The following is a 17889-nucleotide window of genomic DNA, read 5'->3' on the forward strand; positions in this document are numbered from 1 at the left end:
AAATTCTTTCAGTGTTAGATAGCCCATTTATCGAGGAAGGCTATAGGCTATATTTATCCCGGTATTCCTACGAGAACGGGAACCACGCGGGTGAAATCGCGCGGCGTTTCCTAGTATTGAAATAAATCGACTGTGTCAATAAATATAGACAACTACTGGACGAACTTGATGACAAGTAGATCGAGTTACCGTTTGGCGCAGGCCTCGTCGGCCGGGGCGCAGGTGCAGGGGTGCATCGCGAAATCTCCCTCCGCGTCCGCCATGCAATGGTACAGCATGCACTGGAAACATATTCATTTTATTAATTACTAACGGACGCCCGCCGACTTCGTCTGCGTGGAATTTAGTTTCTCACAAATCCCTCGAGAACCATGGATTTTTCCGGGATAAAGTAGCATGTGTTAATCCAGGCTGTGATATATCTCAATAGCAAATTTCAGCTGATTCGGTTCAGTAGTTGAGGCGTGAAAGAGTAACAAACATTCATACCATCAAAATCATTAAGTTTTCGCAAATCTCAGGAAAACATGGAGGTGTGTAAAATAACTATAGTGATCGATACTGATGCCAAATTGTCTGTCTGCCTGTCTGTATGTTCTTTATAGAACAAAAATTACTGGAAGGGTTGGATTAAAGAGGTCTATCTAGTATCAATAATTACAACACAAAACATTACTGGACAAAATTTTACGCGACTAGCAGCGTGACGGTGCTCACACTGACGGTATTTATTACCCTATTATTTATTTATAACATCACGGTTGCAACTTCCTTTGGATAAAAATATGAATAATGAATGTTAATACCACCCATAATCGAGGAACTCGGTAACGTTTTATCTTTAATCATGGCGCTAACTCGGTAACATTTTACCCTTAATCATGGCGCTACCTCGTTAACATTTTACCCTTAATCATGGCGTTAACTCGGTAACATTTTACCCTTAATCATGGCGCTACCTCGTTAACATTTTACCCTTAATCATGGCGTTAACTCGGTAATATTTTACCCTTAATCATGGCTAACTCGGTAACATTTAACCCTTAATCATGACGCTAACATTTTACCGCTAATCATGACGCTAACTCGGTAACATTTTACCCTTAATCATGGCGCTAACTCGGTAACAGTTTACCCCTAATCATGGCGCTAACTCGGTAACATTTTACCCCTAATCATGGCGCTAACTCGGTAACATTTTACCCCTAATCATGGCGCTAACTCGGTAACATTTTACCCCTAATCATGGCGCTAACTCGGTAACAGTTTACCCCTAATCATGGCGCTAACTCGGTAACATTTTACCCCTAATCATGGCGCTAACTCGGTAACATTTTACCCTTAATCATGACGCTAGCTGGGTAACATTTTACCCCTAATCATGGCGCTAACTCGGTAACATTTTACCCCTAATCATGGCGCTAACTCGGTAACATTTTACCCCTAATCATGGCGCTAACTCGGTAACATTTTACCCCTAATCATGGCGCTAACTCGGTAACATTTTATCCTTAATCATGGCGCTATTAGGGGTGGCATGGTGTGAATGAGTGTCGCAATATTTGTGTATTTATTGTATTGCATGTTTTTTGTGATGTACCATGGTTTGACGGCCGCGTGGCGCAGTGGGTAGTGACCCTGTTTTCTACATCCACGGTCGTGGGTTCGATTCCCACAACTGGAAAATATTTGTGTGATGAGCATGGGTGTTTTCCAGTGTCTGTGTGTATTTATACATTATATAAGTATTTATATGTAGTATATGAATGTATATGAATATTATATCGACTATCTTAGTACCCATAACACAAGCTACTCTGTATAATTACTTTGGGGCTAGATAGTGATGTGTATTGTTTAAGTATATTTATTTATTTATTTACAATAAAGTGTATTTTCACTTCACTTACCTGCGCGCACTTGATGCAGGACACGCATTCGATGCACGACTTGAAGCAGTCGGGCGCGTACTCGCACGCGCCCGCGCGGTTCGCGCTCTCCAAGTACCACTCGTGACAGTGTCTGCAACGGACAAGACGGACACGGTTTAACTATTGTACAGTTGGTAAGGCAATATAAAATACAAACTGACTTTTCTGGCTTCATCGAAACCTGTTCGAGAGGTAACACATTAAAGTTAGCATGTATTATCTGTTTTATTCTCAGACTATTAGGGTAGTTGATTCATATCAAATTTAATTTAAACAATATTTCGCGAGGTAACACATTAAAGTTAGCATGTATTATCTGTTATGTTATATATTATCTGTTTTTATCTCAGACCAATAGGGTAGTTGACTTATATAAAATTTAATATAAACAATATAAATTTCGTGTACTACGTGGAATAAGGGTTCGAAATATATCGTTTTCAATTAATAAAAGTTAAGGATTTCTTGTAAAATTTAATTTATATATCACGAATTTTTTCAAATTTTCCAAACGTCAAAAAAGCTGTCGTCCATTTTGTGACGTCACTAACACGGCGTCTATAGAATCAATGTTTCACTGTGCACACACAACTATAAATTTACGATTTAAATTTATAGTTGTGTGTAGCGTAAAGACACAGGATATATTTATTGGTGTTGAATATTCTCGATGTGTTAGTTTACCTCGTCCCCCTCAAAAAAAAAAACGACACACAATCTTTATTTTACGTTAACGTTGAATTTTTCAGAGATTCAAGGGCCTATAAGTTGTATATGCTTTTAATTTCAACTCCTCCACCCGAGTTAATGAGTGTTGAGATACAGGGACAACAAAGTGATCCTAAAAGGGTTTTTTTCATGTTGAAGTAGGGAACCCTAAAAACGAAGCATACCTGCACTTGAGCCTCGCCTGGAAGGTGGGGCTGGCGGGGTGGTTCTTGTCCGGCAGCGGCGGGGGTCCGCTGTAGCTACACTTCTTTATCGAGCCTGGAAATTAACAGCATACTATCAGTTATTAACTGCACGGGTGTGAAGTCGTAGGCGCGGAGCAAAGTGAAGAATTGCGCGGGTATAAAGTCGTGCGCGCGGGGCATTGCTACTCCCCTGCCAGCCCGCGCGGACCATCGAAAGTGTTACGAACGAATTTGCCAAGCTATAGTAAATAATTTATGGGGAGCCGTGATAGCCCAGTGGATATGACCTCTGCCTTCCATTTGGAGGGCATAGGTTCGAATTCGGTGCATCTCCAACTTTTCAGTTTGGTGCATTTTAGGAAATTAAATATCACGTGTCTCAAAAGTTAAGGATAAACATCATGAGTAAACCTGCATACCAGAGAATTTTCTTAATTATCTGCGTGTGTGAAGTCTGCCAATCCGCATTGGGCCAGCGTGGTGTACCCTTCTTATTCTGAGAGGAGACTGGTGCTCAACAGTGAGCCGAATATGGGTTGAAAATGATGATGATGAAAAAAATATAGGCAGTAAAATTCGATGAACGAATGACAGCGTTACGTTTTTATGCGCAACCTATTCTGCGCACCTTTCACCGTGCACGTTGTTGACAGGTGCGCACGCCGCGGCCTGCTGCTCCTCGGTTGCGCACCTTTCACTTTTCAGGCGTTAGTATGCTGCAGGGCAACATACACCTATTTAGACAGTCGATCTGAAAGAGTAAACTCCATTCGTGCGTCGGAGCTGACACACTTTGTTTTTTTTTTTGTCTTTCTCTCGTCTTTATACATGTCGTGGTGCACACTTCGCTTACTGGGTAGGATATAGAGCTTACACCCACCACGCTACTGTACTCACCGGAGTCTCGCTTGAGCAGCGGCGGCTTGGTGTTGGGCGAGGACTTCTCCGAAGTGATGACGCCGCCAGGTCCCACTTGTGGGTAAGTGTACTCGTGCACCTGGAAAACAAAAAACATGCATATGAAAAGACTAGCAGACCCCCCGTCGTATTATCTGCGTAGTTTCCATAACCGTGGGAGTATGGGGATTAGTTATAGCACAAGTTACTCGCTGATAATGTAGCTTTCCACTGGTGAAAGAACTATTAAAATCGGTTCATTAGTTTTCGAGATAATTCGTCACAAACATATCCACATTCACATATCCTCATTGTAGGTACTTATCGCATAGCATCAAACGGATTTTTAACCGACTTCCAAAAACAAGGAGGTTCTACGTTCGGCTGTATGTTTCTTTTTTTTTTTCGCAAGATAAAATCCGTTTAATGCGATCAGTGGACGCACTTGTATGATTTTCTATACAAAGAATGCTACTCTCCATTTGCGATGCGTCCGATATGTACGATGCTGATATGTGGACAACAACGTTATCACATATATATTATGACGTTGACATGACGTCATTGATCAATAAAGTAAAACTATATTATAAACGCGAAAGTTTCTATGGATGTATGGATGTTTGTTAGGATGTTTGTTACTCTTTAACGCCGCTACTACGGAAGCGATTTGGCTGAAATTTGGAATGGAAAACTTTTTATCCCGCAAAAACCCTGGTTTCCCGAGCTTTGCGGAAACTGATGATTTTGATGATATGAATGTGTTACGCTTTCACGCCTCGACTACTGAACTGAATTAGCTGAAATTTGGTATCGAGATATATTATAGCCTAAATGAACACATAGGCTACTTTTTATCTCGCAAAATCCATGGTTTCCGAGAGATTTGTGAAAAACTAAATTCCACGCGGACCGATTGTCTTACGGTGTCTTTAGATATTTATAGCAAACTATCTGTGCAGGTATGTAATACAAATAATCCGGCTCGAAGGACCATTTTTTAATGAAGTAAAAATATAATATATACAACAACAATAAGAATATTTAAGAAGCACTCACAGCGGAGAGATGTACGTAAGGGCATCTGTCACCTTCCGAGTCGTCCTTGTCCTCATACTGCAAGTTCATAGATTCTGAAAATGAAAAACAACAATAATATTTCAGTATCGTGACTCTAAGTAGTAGTAGTAGCAGTTTTATTATTAGTACTCGTAGTAGTAGAAAAAAAAACGTAAAAAAAATCCTAAAGCCGAGAGGTGTGAAGTACATTTTGACAGCAAAAACATAGAAACTTTTACATCAGTCCGAAGTTCCCTCTGTCAAGTGTCAAACGTGCCAACTTCAGCTGTAACGCGTTACGTTACCAAGAAGTTTACCCTAATACGAAGTTATGACTTCAAAAATGAGACATAAGATGAAAGTGTTTCGAACTGGAGTGTATGGAGACTGGAATGGACAAATGTTACTACAGTATGGCTGTCTGTCTGCTTGTGATAACACAAGCATTAACCGGAAATGGAGTATTTAATACTTACTTGCACGCGATAGGCAAAGCAAACAGTGAATGTTACACATATTGCGGAGAAGTAGACACCACGCAATCTTTGAGTGCATGGAGTTCGAAGGGGAAAGGAGTAACGCACGCCAAGGCGGTGAACCTCTGACAAAAGCAAATTTAGTGCCATATATGTTGGAGAACAAGAAAGCCTGGGCTAAGGGGGCGAAAATGCTACATCATATTATGGGACGACGCGTGAGAGACGAATGGGATCGCCAGAAAGCGAATATCGAAGCGTGATAGACCACCCCCTTCTTGAAGCCCCCCCCCTCCCCCTTTTTGACGGCCTCCGTGGCGCAGGTATGCGCGGTGGATTTACAAGACGGAGGTCCTGGGTTCGATCCCCGGCTGGGCAGATTGAGATTTTCTTAATTTGTCCAGGTCTGGCTGGTGGGAGACTTCGGCCGTGGCTAGTTACCACCCTACCGGCAAAGACGTACCGCCAAGCGATTTAGCGTTCCGATACGATGCCGTGTAGAAACCGAAAGGGGTGTGGATTTCTACTTCCTCCTAACAAGTTAGCCCGCTTCCATCTTAGACTGCATCATCACTTACCATCAGGTGAGATAGTAGTCAAGGGCTAACTTGTAAAGAATAAAAAAAGAAAAAAAAGTTATGACTTCAAAAATGAGACATGAGATGAAAATGTTTCGAACTAGAATGTATGGAGACTGGAATGGCAAATGTTACAACAGCATGGGTGTTTGCGTGAGTTCTCCAAACTGGAGCGAGAGTCTGTCGGCAGGTTGAGGCACTACACACTAGGCGGTAAGTGGTCTCACCCGACAGTGGATGCTGCGGCAGTGTGATGGCGGACAGAATGGGCGTCTGCGTGAGCTCGTCGGCGCGGCGCACGCGGCTGGCGGTCGAGTTCTCTGAGCTGGAGCGGGAGTCCGTCGGCAGGTTGAGGCACTACACACTAGGCGGTAAGTGGTCTCACCCGACAGTGGATGCTGCGGCAGTGTGATGGCGGACAGAATGGGCGTCTGCGTGAGCTCGTCGGCGCGGCGCACGCGGCTGGCGGTCGAGTTCTCTGAGCTGGAGCGGGAGTCCGTCGGCAGGTTGAGGCACTACACACTAGGCGGTAAGTGGTCTCACCCGACAGTGGATGCTGCGGCAGTGTGATGGCGGACAGAATGGGCGTCTGCGTGAGCTCGTCGGCGCGGCGCACGCGGCTGGCGGTCGAGTTCTCTGAGCTGGAGCGGGAGTCCGTCGGCAGGTTGAGGCACTACACACTAGGCGGTAAGTGGTCTCACCCGACAGTGGATGCTGCGGCAGTGTGATGGCGGACAGAATGGGCGTCTGCGTGAGCTCGTCGGCGCGGCGCACGCGGCTGGCGGTCGAGTTCTCTGAGCTGGAGCGGGAGTCCGTCGGCAGGTTGAGGCACTACACACTAGGCGGTAAGTGGTCTCACCCGACAGTGGATGCTGCGGCAGTGTGATGGCGGACAGAATGGGCGTCTGCGTGAGCTCGTCGGCGCGGCGCACGCGGCTGGCGGTCGAGTTCTCCGAGCTGGAGCGAGAGTCCGTCGGCAGGTTGAGGCACTACACACTAGGCGGTAAGTGGTCTCACCCGACAGTGGATGCTGCGGCAGTGTGATGGCGGACAGAATGGGCGTCTGCGTGAGCTCGTCGGCGCGGCGCACGCGGCTGGCGGTCGAGTTCTCCGAGCTGGAGCGAGAGTCCGTCGGCAGGTTGAGGCACTACACACTAGGCGGTAAGTGGTCTCACCCGACAGTGGATGCTGCGGCAGTGTGATGGCGGACAGAATGGGCGTCTGCGTGAGCTCGTCGGCGCGGCGCACGCGGCTGGCGGTCGAGTTCTCCGAGCTGGAGCGAGAGTCCGTCGGCAGGTTGAGGCACTGTGAAACAAAGAGGTCATCCTGTAGTTTCAGATATAATTTAGACTAGCCGACACCCGTGACTTCGTCCACGCGCGTCATATTAGGTACTTTGCTCAGGGCTTAAGCCTATTTGATTATTACTTTGTTCTAAAGTTACTGTAACTACTCGTATGATATCTCCAATGATATTCAATGAATGCATATGATTTCAAGGGCAATTTTGTTCAAAATTAAATACTTATAACGATCGTTATTGTAATTATTTCGTCGTCATCAACCCATATTCGGCTCATTGCTGAGCTCGAGTCTCCTGTCAGAATGAGAGGGGTTAGGCCAATAGTCCACCACGCTGGCCCAATGCGGATTGGCAGACTTTACACACGCAGAGGATTAAGATAATTCTCTGGTATGCAGGTTTCCTCACGATGTTTTCCTTCACCGATAATGGATTATTGTAATTATTTGGATAAGCATTAAGCATTAAGCATATCGTGTTTGTAAAAACTATTTCTCAAATAATATATTGCGTTGCAGGCATGAAAGCTCCGTGGTAGTTTCCCTTTTCCGACATTTACAAGCATTACCGCCTAATTTCCACTAATTTACACATACTTGGACAAATTATATATACATTCAGATAAATCATTCTATTAGTGAAAACCTCATGAAAATTCTTAGAGTTTATCGCGAACAGACAGAGGTGAAAGTATTTGTTTTGTATAGATTACACTTACTTCGAATATATTATTTTCCTCATCGTCCTCCTTGCTTTTGACCTTCCCTTTGTATCCGTACATTGATGGCCAGGCACCGCCAAGACCTGCCAACAAAAAACCAATTCAATCAACCAAATTAAGTTTTTGATAATGAAACTATTACCAACACTAAAGGGTTTTTTTTTTGGAAAATCCTGTAACGATGTTTTATAACTCGACAGTATTGCGCATGCGTCTCTGTCTAATACGTTAATATAGATAAGGAGAGACAGAGACAAAGCTCGTACTGTAAAAACATCGTTACAAAATAACGCTTGGTTAGGTTATGTTACATACTCACCAGATAGGAAAGCAGTAGCGGGAATGCAAACAAATTGTACAAATCAGAGTTGTGTTGTTCACTTTTGGTGCATATTCAATGAAAAATCTATACTAATATTATTAATGCGAAAGTAAGTCTGTCTGTCTGTTACCTTTTCACAAGGCTAAACGGCTGAACCCATCAAGATGAATTTTGGTATAAAGGTAAATGGGACTTTGGAGCAAAACATAGGGTACTTTTTGACCCTAAAATAAAAATAGAAGGGGGTGAAATAGGTGTTTAAAGTTTGTATAGAAATTCCTTTATGTTTTGAGTTGATTCATCATTATCAATCCAAATTCGGCTCACTGTTGAGCACGAGTCACCTCTCAGAATGACCTTAGTCACGCTCACCAAATGCGGATTGGCAAACTTCACACACATAGAGAATTGAGAAAATTCTCAGATATGCAGGTTTCCTGGTGATGTTTTTCCTTCACCGTTTGAGACACGTGATATTTAATTTCTTAAAATGCACATAATTGAAAAGTTGGAGGTGCATGCCCCGGAACGGATTCGAACCTAGGCCCTCGAAGGCAGCGGTCATGTCCACTAGGCTATCACATATTGACTATGCACTGTCATTATTTTGATTTCTTTGAACTTCACCCTTAACGACTCTTTAGGGTCCATTTTATAAATAGCACGAACAGCTTTTCTGCTGTCGTTAGTAATAGCACACTCGCCTAGGTGTCTTATTAGCTGGCTAAATTAACCCGTTAGTTGCCACATATCAATTGACAGGCGCGTGGCTCTCTTCTGTTTATAAAACCTCGCAATCCTACACTGCGAGGGGTTAATGTTGCCTACAGCGTGCGTGCGAGATAAATAAAAAAATCTTCATATCAAAGACTGGTTTAAATGTTTAATGTATGTTTTTATAATGTTGTATCTGTGACGTGTAATACGGTAGTTGACAATATTAATTTCGTGTAGTACATGGTGTAAAGATCCGAAATATATCGATGTTAATTAATAAAACTTGAGATTTTTTTGTAAAAATTAATTAAAAAAACATGTTTTAAAATTTTCCAAACGTCAAAAAAGCTGTCGCCCATATTATGACATCGCAATTACTAAACGTGAAACTAATTGCTAATTAATATTTTTGTCAAACGCTCTATTTGTAAGGGATTTGTTAACGTGACGTCAATTTTTTTTTATTTAGTATAGGCTTACGCTTGACCACAATCAAGCCTGATGGAAAGTAATGATGAGGTCTAAGATGGAGCGCGCCTGCCCAGAAGATGCCTATTCACTCTTGCCTTGAAGGTGCACAAATTATACGTGTCAGGAATCACAGACGCCGGAAGGGCATTCCATATTTTGGCAATTCTTATTAGGAACGTTGACGCAAAACATTTCGTGCGGGTTGACTGGACGTTGACAACAAGCGACGGGCTTTGCCTATAGTGAGTCCAAAGCTCTTCTCGTCCGACAACTGGTGGGTGTATGTTATGTGAGTAGTGTGTTCGCAGGTGCTATCAACTTACGATACACGTGACGTGGTACACACTCCTTGATCAAAGAAGCGACGGGCTTTGCCTATAGAATGTGAACCCAAAGCTTTGCCTATAGTGAGTCTAAAGCTCTTCTCGTCCGACAACTGGTGGGTGTATGTTATGTGAGTAGTGTGTTCGCAGGTGCTATCAACTTACGATACACGTGACGTGGTACACACTCCTTGATCAAAGAAGCGACGGGCTTTGCCTATAGAATGTGAACCCAAAGCTTTGCCTATAGTGAGTCTAAAGCTCTTCTCGTCCGACAACTGGTGGGTGTATGTTATGTGAGTAGTGTGTTCGCAGGTGCTATCAACTTACGATACACGTGACGTGGTACACACTCCTTGATCAAAGATGCGACGGCCTTTGCCAATAGAATGTGAACCCAAAGCTCTTCTCGTCCGACAACTGGTGGGTGTATGTTATGTGAGTAGTGTGTTCGTAGTAGGTGCTATCAACTTACGATACACGTGACGTGGTACACTCCTTGATCAAAGAAGCGACGGGATTTGCCTATAGAATGGGAACCCAAAGCTCTTCTCGTCCGACAACTGGTGGGTGTATGTTATGTGAGTAGTGTGTTCGTAGTAGGTGCTATCAACTTACGATACACGTGACGTGGTACACTCCTTGATCAAAGAAGCGACGGGCTTTGCCTATAGAATGGGAACCCAAAGCTCTTCTCGTCCGACAACTGGTGGGTGTATGTTATGTGAGTAGTGTGTTCGTAGTAGGTGCTATCAACTTACGATACACGTGACGTGGTACACACTCCTTGATCAAAGATGCGACGGGCTTTGCCTATAGTGAGCCCAAAGCTCTTCTCGTCCGACAACTGGTGGGTGTATGTTATGTGAGTAGTGTGTTCGTAGTAGGTGCTATCAACTTACGATAGAGCTCGCTGACGGTGGTACATACTCCTTGATCAAAGAAGCGACGGGCTTTGCCTATAGTGAGTCCAAAGCTCTTCTCGTCCGACAACTGGTGGGTGTATGTTATGTGAGTAGTGTGTTCGTAGTAGGTGCTATCAACTTACGATACACGTGACGTGGTACACACTCCTTGATCAAAGAAGCGACGGGCTTTGCCTATAGTGAGCCCAAAGCTCTTCTCGTCCGACAACTGGTGGGTGTATGTTATGTGAGTAGTGTGTTCGTAGTAGGTGCTATCAACTCACGGTACAGCTCGCTGACAGCGGTGCGCACTCCCTTGTCGAAGGCGCGCGCGTCGGCTGCGGTCTGGAACGTCAGCCCGAAGCGTTTCTCGTCCGACACCCAATGGTGGAATGTGGGCATTACTTTGTGGTACTGGAAGTCGTCCTTCACTGTACAATCCAGTACGAGCTGTGAATAAATAATGGTGATAATTAAATAATGAAATATCTGTGAGATTATATAAGTCGCCTATATTATGGTATTTTAAACCCTTTATAGATTTAGATTTATAGAATGACGAAAAGAAAAGTAATGAAAGTCACCTCATGCTCTTACGACGGGTAAGAACGTAGGCAAACCTTTAAAACCACTGGTAAATATTTTTAGGAATATAATGTACTAGCGGACGCCCGCGACTTCGTCCGCGTAAAAATTGATGTAAACTTCTCTACCTGTACCTTACCCTGCTCGTAAACCTACCCAACCCTACCCTACCCTACCGCTAACGCTAACCCTTCCCTCCCCTCACCTTACCCTACCCTAACCCTACCTGTAACCTATCCATACCCTATCCTACCCTACCCCTAATCTACCCCTACCCTACCCCTACCTTACTCCTACCCTACCGCTAACCCTAACCCTTCCCTACCCCTACCTTATCCCTACCCTAACCCTACCCTACCCGTACCCTACCCCTACCCTACCCTACCCCTATCCTACTCCTCCCCTACCCTATACGTTCCATATCCTTCCCCTACCTCTACCTTGCCCCTGCCCTACACTACCCCTACCTTATCCGTACCCTACCCTACCTACACTTTCCCTAAATTACCCCTACCCTACCTCTGTCCTACCCCTTCCCTACCTCTATCCTATCCCTACCCTCAGCAAAATTGGTCCAGCCTTTTGTGCGTGGTGCAATGACCAAAAGACTATAATTTCCCAAGCGACTTCTATGCTAATACTATAAAGAGGTAAAGTTTGTGTGGTTGTCGGGGGTAATCTCTGGATCTACTGGACCGATTTGGAAAATTCTTTTACCAATTGAAAGCTACATTATTTGCGAGTGTCATAGGCTATGTTTGGTCCTCATATTCATACGGGAACGGGAACCACGTAATTGAAACCGCGGGGCGTCATATAGCGGCATTTCTGCGACTTTCAGAAATTTTGTATTATCTCCGAAACTATATAACTAATTAACATACTGTAAAAGGCAAATCTTATCTCTATAATATCCTTGTGATTATTAAATCATTTATTTTGATAAGGATTTAAGTTTAGTTGTGTAAATAATGACGTAAACCTTAGTTTAAAATTTAAATAGGAAAGGTACTATATCTGCTAAAATATAAAAGATAGATATATTGTGTCGCGGACTTTTTTGTAGAACTTTTAAAGGTTCAAAAAGCCTCCATACATTTATTTCAGTTATACGCAATGGTTGAGGCAGCGCATGCGAATAAGTAAGTTTTTCGGTCTGACCTGTAAGAGAAAACCCGCGATATCTCAGTAGTTATATATGATAGAAATATAAAATATAGCCTATAGCACTCCCCGATAAAGTAGCATTCTACTGGTGAAAGAATTTTTAAAATCGGTCCAGTAGTTCCGAAGATTACCCCATTTCAAAAAATTGTTACAAACTTACAAACTTACAAACTTTACCTCTTTATAATATTAGTATAGATAACTACATAAGTATCTAGCGACATAGGTGCATTTCTGGAATTTCTGAACATTTTTGCTTATAACTTTTTTATTTATTGTCATGCGACAAAAAGTTACTGAACAAAAGTTGTAGAGAATTTGATTTGCAATAAAAAAAAATATTAACAATTATTTAAAAAATAAAAATAGTTTACGATATATATCGTAAAAACAATTTCAACCCTTATTTTCAAGATGGCGGCCGCGGGACAAGGGTGGTGACCCCACAAACTTGGCTTTAGCTTTACACTGATCCCCCCTTCACAGCAAAAAAATTAAATTGCGTCGTCACAGCAAAAAAAAACGCAAGGTAAGGCCTAAAAAAATTATTTCAATGGATTAAAGCAACCACGATCAAAACTCGACCATGCTTCATCATCAACCCATATTCGGCTCACTGCTGAGCTCGAGTCTCCTCTCAGAATGAGAGGGGTTAGGCCAATAGTCCACTACGCTGGCCCAATGCGGATTGGCAGACTTCACACACGCAGAGAATTAAGAAATTCTCTGGTATGCAGGTTTCCTCACGGTGTTTTCCTTCACCGTTTGAGACACGTGATATTTAATTTCTTAAAATGCACACAACTGAAAAGTTGGAGGTGCATGCCCCGGACCGGGTTCGAACCCACACCCTCCGGAATCGGAGGCAGAGGTCATATCCACTGGGCTATCACGACCATGCTTAGATACCTATATATATGGTAGTAGCGTGAGAACTTTCATAAAACGACGAAGGGTTTAGTCCTTTATAAAATACTCATGGAGAAGTTCAAATAATATGTAAAAATAAATAAATATGTATGCTATTGAATATTCTCTATTTATATTCTACTAGCGGACGCCCGCGACTTCGTCCGCGTAAATTTCGATGTCAACTTTACTACTACCCCTACCCTACTCAACCCCTACATCTTCCCTACCCCTATCCTACCCTACCCTACCCCTACCCTACCCCTACCTTACCTACACCCTACCCCCATCCTAAACCTACCCTCCCCGTACCCTATCCCTTTCCTACCCCTATCTCACGTCTATCCTACCCCTACCCTACCACTTCCCTATCCTACCCGTACCTCTACCCTACCACTACCCTACCTCTACCCCTACCCTACCACTACCCTAAACCCGGCCCTAAACCTACCCTACCCCTACACTACCCCTGTAACTTCTCTATCTTACTCCTACTCTTAGCAAAATCGGTCCAGTCCTTCGAGAGTGGTGGTATGACCAAGAGAAATAGAGACTTCTATGCTAATAATATAAAGAGGTAAAGTTCATGTGGTTGTAGGAGGTAATCTCTGGATCTACTGGACCGATTTGTAAAATTGTTTTACCAATAGAAAGCTACGTTATTTGCGAGTGTCATAGGCTATGTTTGATCCCCATATTCACACGGGAACGGGAACTACGTAAATGAAAACGCCGGGCGTCATATAGCGCAATTTCTGCGTCTTTTAGAAATTTTGTATTATCTCCGAAACTATTTAAGTAATTAACATACTGTAAAGGGCAAATCTTATCTCCATAATATCCTTGTGATTATTAAATAATTTATTTTAATAAGGATTAAAGTTTAGTTGTATAAATAATGACGTAAGCCTAAGTATATAAAATTAATATTTTTTAAAACACAAAAGGTACTATATCTGCTAATATATAGAAGATAGATATATGGTGTCGCGGACTTTTTTGTAGAACTTTTAAATATACATAAAGGCTCCATACATTAATTTAAATTTTACACAATAGTTAAGGCAGCGCATGCGAATAAGTCTGTTTAAGAGGATTTTCAGTCCGACCTGTATGACAAAAACTGTGATAACTCGGCTAATATATATGATACCAATATAAAATATAGCCTATAGCACTCCCCGATAATGTAGCATTCTACTGGTGAAAGAATTTTTAAAATCGGACCAGTAGATCCGAAGATTACCCCATTTAAAAAATGTGACAAACTTACAAACTTTACCTCTTTATAATATTAGTATAGATTATTATATTTCGTGTATTGAGATTGTTCATTGTTTATTGGCACACGAGGCTTAACGCCTACGCCTTGGTTAACGCAGGGCGGCCGCAGTGGGAGGTATTCCTGGAGTGTGTATTGTTTCGTTTTAGACTGGTTACCCACTTACTAGCTGACGCCGCGTTGTTCCCGTTCCCGTAGGAATAGGGGGATAATATATAGCCTATAGCCTTCCTCGATAAATGGGCTATCTAACACTGAAAGAATTTTTAAAATCAGACCAGTAGTACCTGAGATTAGCGCGTTAAATCAAACAAACAAACTCTTCAGCTTTATAATATTAGTATAGACTAGCGGACGCCCGCGACTTCGTCCGCGTGAAAGTCGTTGTAAACTTTCAACTACCCCTACCCTAACCTACCTCTACCCTACTCCTTACCCTACCCTATCTCAACCCTACCCCTACCCCTACTTTACCCTACCCCTAGCCTACCCCTGCCCTACCCTACCCTATCCTACCCCTACCCTACTCATTAAGGCTGCACTTCTTTATTTATTCCTCCCACCGCGAGTCGCGTCGAGCGCGGCAACCGTTACACAAAAATAATCCTTACAGCATGAATTAGTATTCACGCGCAATGGCTTAGCGTATTTCATGTATAACTTTGGTGTTTCTTTACCGATTTTTATGATTCTTTTTTTATTCAATAGGTAATAATGTTAACATTCTTATTAGGGATGACTGATGAGTGTTATAAATATAAGAGTAGACAAATATAATTAGAAAGCTCGGAACTGGTAAGCTATCGGGAGTTACACGTGTTATTGTGAGTCAACCATAAAAGATAGACATATATATCCTGTTGTGTTTTTATAGATAATTTTAAGGAGAACATTTCCGTCGTACATGATTTCTATGTAGCTCTAACCATTAAGGCTGTACACGCGACGGAATCTTAAAAAATTGAGTAACTTCTCCCGTTTTCTCAACGTTTCTCTTCACTGCTCTGCTCCTATTGATGGTAGCGTAATGAAAAGTATACTATAACCTGCCCAGGAGTATGTAGAATAATTGTACCAAGTTTTGTTAAAATCCGTCCAGTAGTTTTTGTTTCTATAAAGAACATACAGACAGACAGACAGACAGACAGACAGACAGACAAAAATTTTACTGATTGCATTTTTGGCATCAGTATCGATCACTAATCACCCCCTGATAGTTATTTTGGAAATATATTTAATGTACAGAATTGACCTCTCTACAGATTTATTATAAGTATAGATTACAAATAATGGAGTTTTTAAATATATCTTTGTCTAGTTTTATTTCGTAATCTACTCAATATAAAAACCAAGTGGCACGTCGATTCTCTTTCTACGATCTTAGCTTAGCTTAGCTTAGCACCGCCTTCATACTGATCATTAGTAAGTACATAATATGATATATAGAACTGAGAACGACATTATTATTCGCTTTTTAGTTTAGTCATTATGTTTTATGTTTATGAAGTAGGTTGAATTTTTTTTATTAAAATTTTTTATTTTTTAATATTTTGTGTAATATTACCAGATATAGATCTAGGGCCAAAGGTATGTTGCTATGTGCATCGTGTGCATTGTATGTAAAAGCGTCATCTGACTTAGATTTAAACAAATTAATGAATAGGACATACATTTCGATTAAATAACTAGTACAAGTAGATATTTGTTGTTCATGTAAAACTTTAATATTAATTAGAATTTAATTTTCTAACTGAACATTTTGGTATATTGAACCGTATAAAAAAAGCCTAACAGAAGGTAGCTACTGTAAACCGATGAAAGTTCCCTTAACTGTCCTTAACTTAACCACCATACTTCTTATGACAGTCACAACCCATCTAGGTGGAATGTTCTCATCGATACGAATAAATCAAGCTCAATAACAAGGTAGCTACTGTAAACCACTGAGGAGTTCCGTTAGCTGTCCCTTGTCTTCATTATCAGACTCCTAATGACAGTCAAAACCTATCTACTTGGAAAGTCCTCATCAATACAAATTGATCAAGCCCAATCACAAGGTAGCTACTGTAAAAAGAAGAGGAGTTCCATTATCTGTCCTTCGTATTCTTCATCAGACCTCATAACACATGTAGGAGGAAAGATCTCATCAATAGAAACCAATCAAGCCCAATCACAAGGTAGCTACTGCAAATCGTTCAGGAGTTCCAGGGCCTGTCATTTGTCTTCATTGTCAGACCCCCAATGACAGTCATAACCCATCTAGGTGTAAAGTTCTCATAAATACAAATTAATCGAACCAAATCACAAGGCAGCTATTGTTAACCGTTCAGGAGTTCCAGTACCTGTCCTTCGTCATCATCATCAGACCCCTAATGACAGTGGAACCTATCTAGGTGGAAAGTTCTTGTCGACACAAATTAATCAAGTCCAAACACAAGGTAACTGTTGTAAACCGTTAAAGAGTTCCCTCGCGTGTCTTTCGGCTTTGTCGTCATCATCAGATCGATTCCAGACCTTCATTAAGTTGTAGTGCTATAGAAAGGTTAATGGAAAAAATGTAAAACGCTATAGTTGTGTTACAATTTTTGAAAGTTTTCCTCAATTTCTCCAGGATCCCATCATCAGATCCTGATATGGTGACAATGGGACCACTTCAGGAGTATACACTTTCAAACAAAAACAATTCAAAATTGGTTAAGAAATGACACTTCTGATGTGACAAACTTTAAAATAAAAAAAAAACATACGTGTCGAATTGAGTCCTTTTGTTTGAAGTCGGTTGATAATAAACAAAATTAAACATATTTCACCACAAGGGTAGGTTACTACTTGAAAATCGGGTTGTTCTATAACACTCTTTAATCTCGATTATTTCAGCAATGACCAGCCCCTGCATTCTGTAAAGTTACAGCGATGTAACACCATTGCCATGGCAACTTTGATGTTAGTGACATTTTATTATTGGCATAAGTTCAAATTCTAAAAAAACTTGTTATAGGCGAATACATCGACGAGTATAAAATAGCAGAATCACAGATATGACTAAATTGGCTGCAAATAAGCTTTTAGTTCAGTTTAACACTTCCTCCCTGTATAAGAGTTAGTATAAAACTAATACGAAAAAAAAGAATCCCCAAAGTTCCTCGTCATTATTGCGTCGCGAAACATAAGTAGGAACAATTGACGTATTGCACGGGCCCGCGGAAGGCATTACAAAGCGCTGCATATATAATGTCTTCCACGAATAGAACTTTATTATGCAGCGTTCGCGCGGGGCGACGTATTAGCATACTATTCTGTTGTTCCATATCATCATAAAAGGCAAACAA

General features: G+C 41.8%; 1 protein-coding gene across 1 annotated transcript in view; it reads right to left on the reverse strand.

Moving 5' to 3' along the window:
• Positions 1 to 17889, reverse strand: part of LOC112045030 (sprouty-related, EVH1 domain-containing protein 1) — a 45106-nt gene that overhangs the window by 5378 nt on the left and 21839 nt on the right. The window contains exons 4-11 of the mRNA XM_052886939.1: positions 10902 to 11067; positions 7877 to 7962; positions 7031 to 7160; positions 4802 to 4875; positions 3743 to 3842; positions 2825 to 2918; positions 1911 to 2022; positions 190 to 281 (exon numbers count right to left, since the gene is read on the reverse strand). Of these exons, the coding sequence (XP_052742899.1) occupies positions 190 to 281; positions 1911 to 2022; positions 2825 to 2918; positions 3743 to 3842; positions 4802 to 4875; positions 7031 to 7160; positions 7877 to 7962; positions 10902 to 11067 (854 nt within the window). The remainder of the gene's footprint in view (positions 1 to 189; positions 282 to 1910; positions 2023 to 2824; positions 2919 to 3742; positions 3843 to 4801; positions 4876 to 7030; positions 7161 to 7876; positions 7963 to 10901; positions 11068 to 17889) is intronic.

The sequence above is a fragment of the Bicyclus anynana genome, chromosome 18, assembly GCF_947172395.1.
Source record: "Bicyclus anynana chromosome 18, ilBicAnyn1.1, whole genome shotgun sequence".
In the NCBI taxonomy this organism is placed as follows: Eukaryota; Metazoa; Arthropoda; class Insecta; order Lepidoptera; family Nymphalidae; genus Bicyclus; species Bicyclus anynana.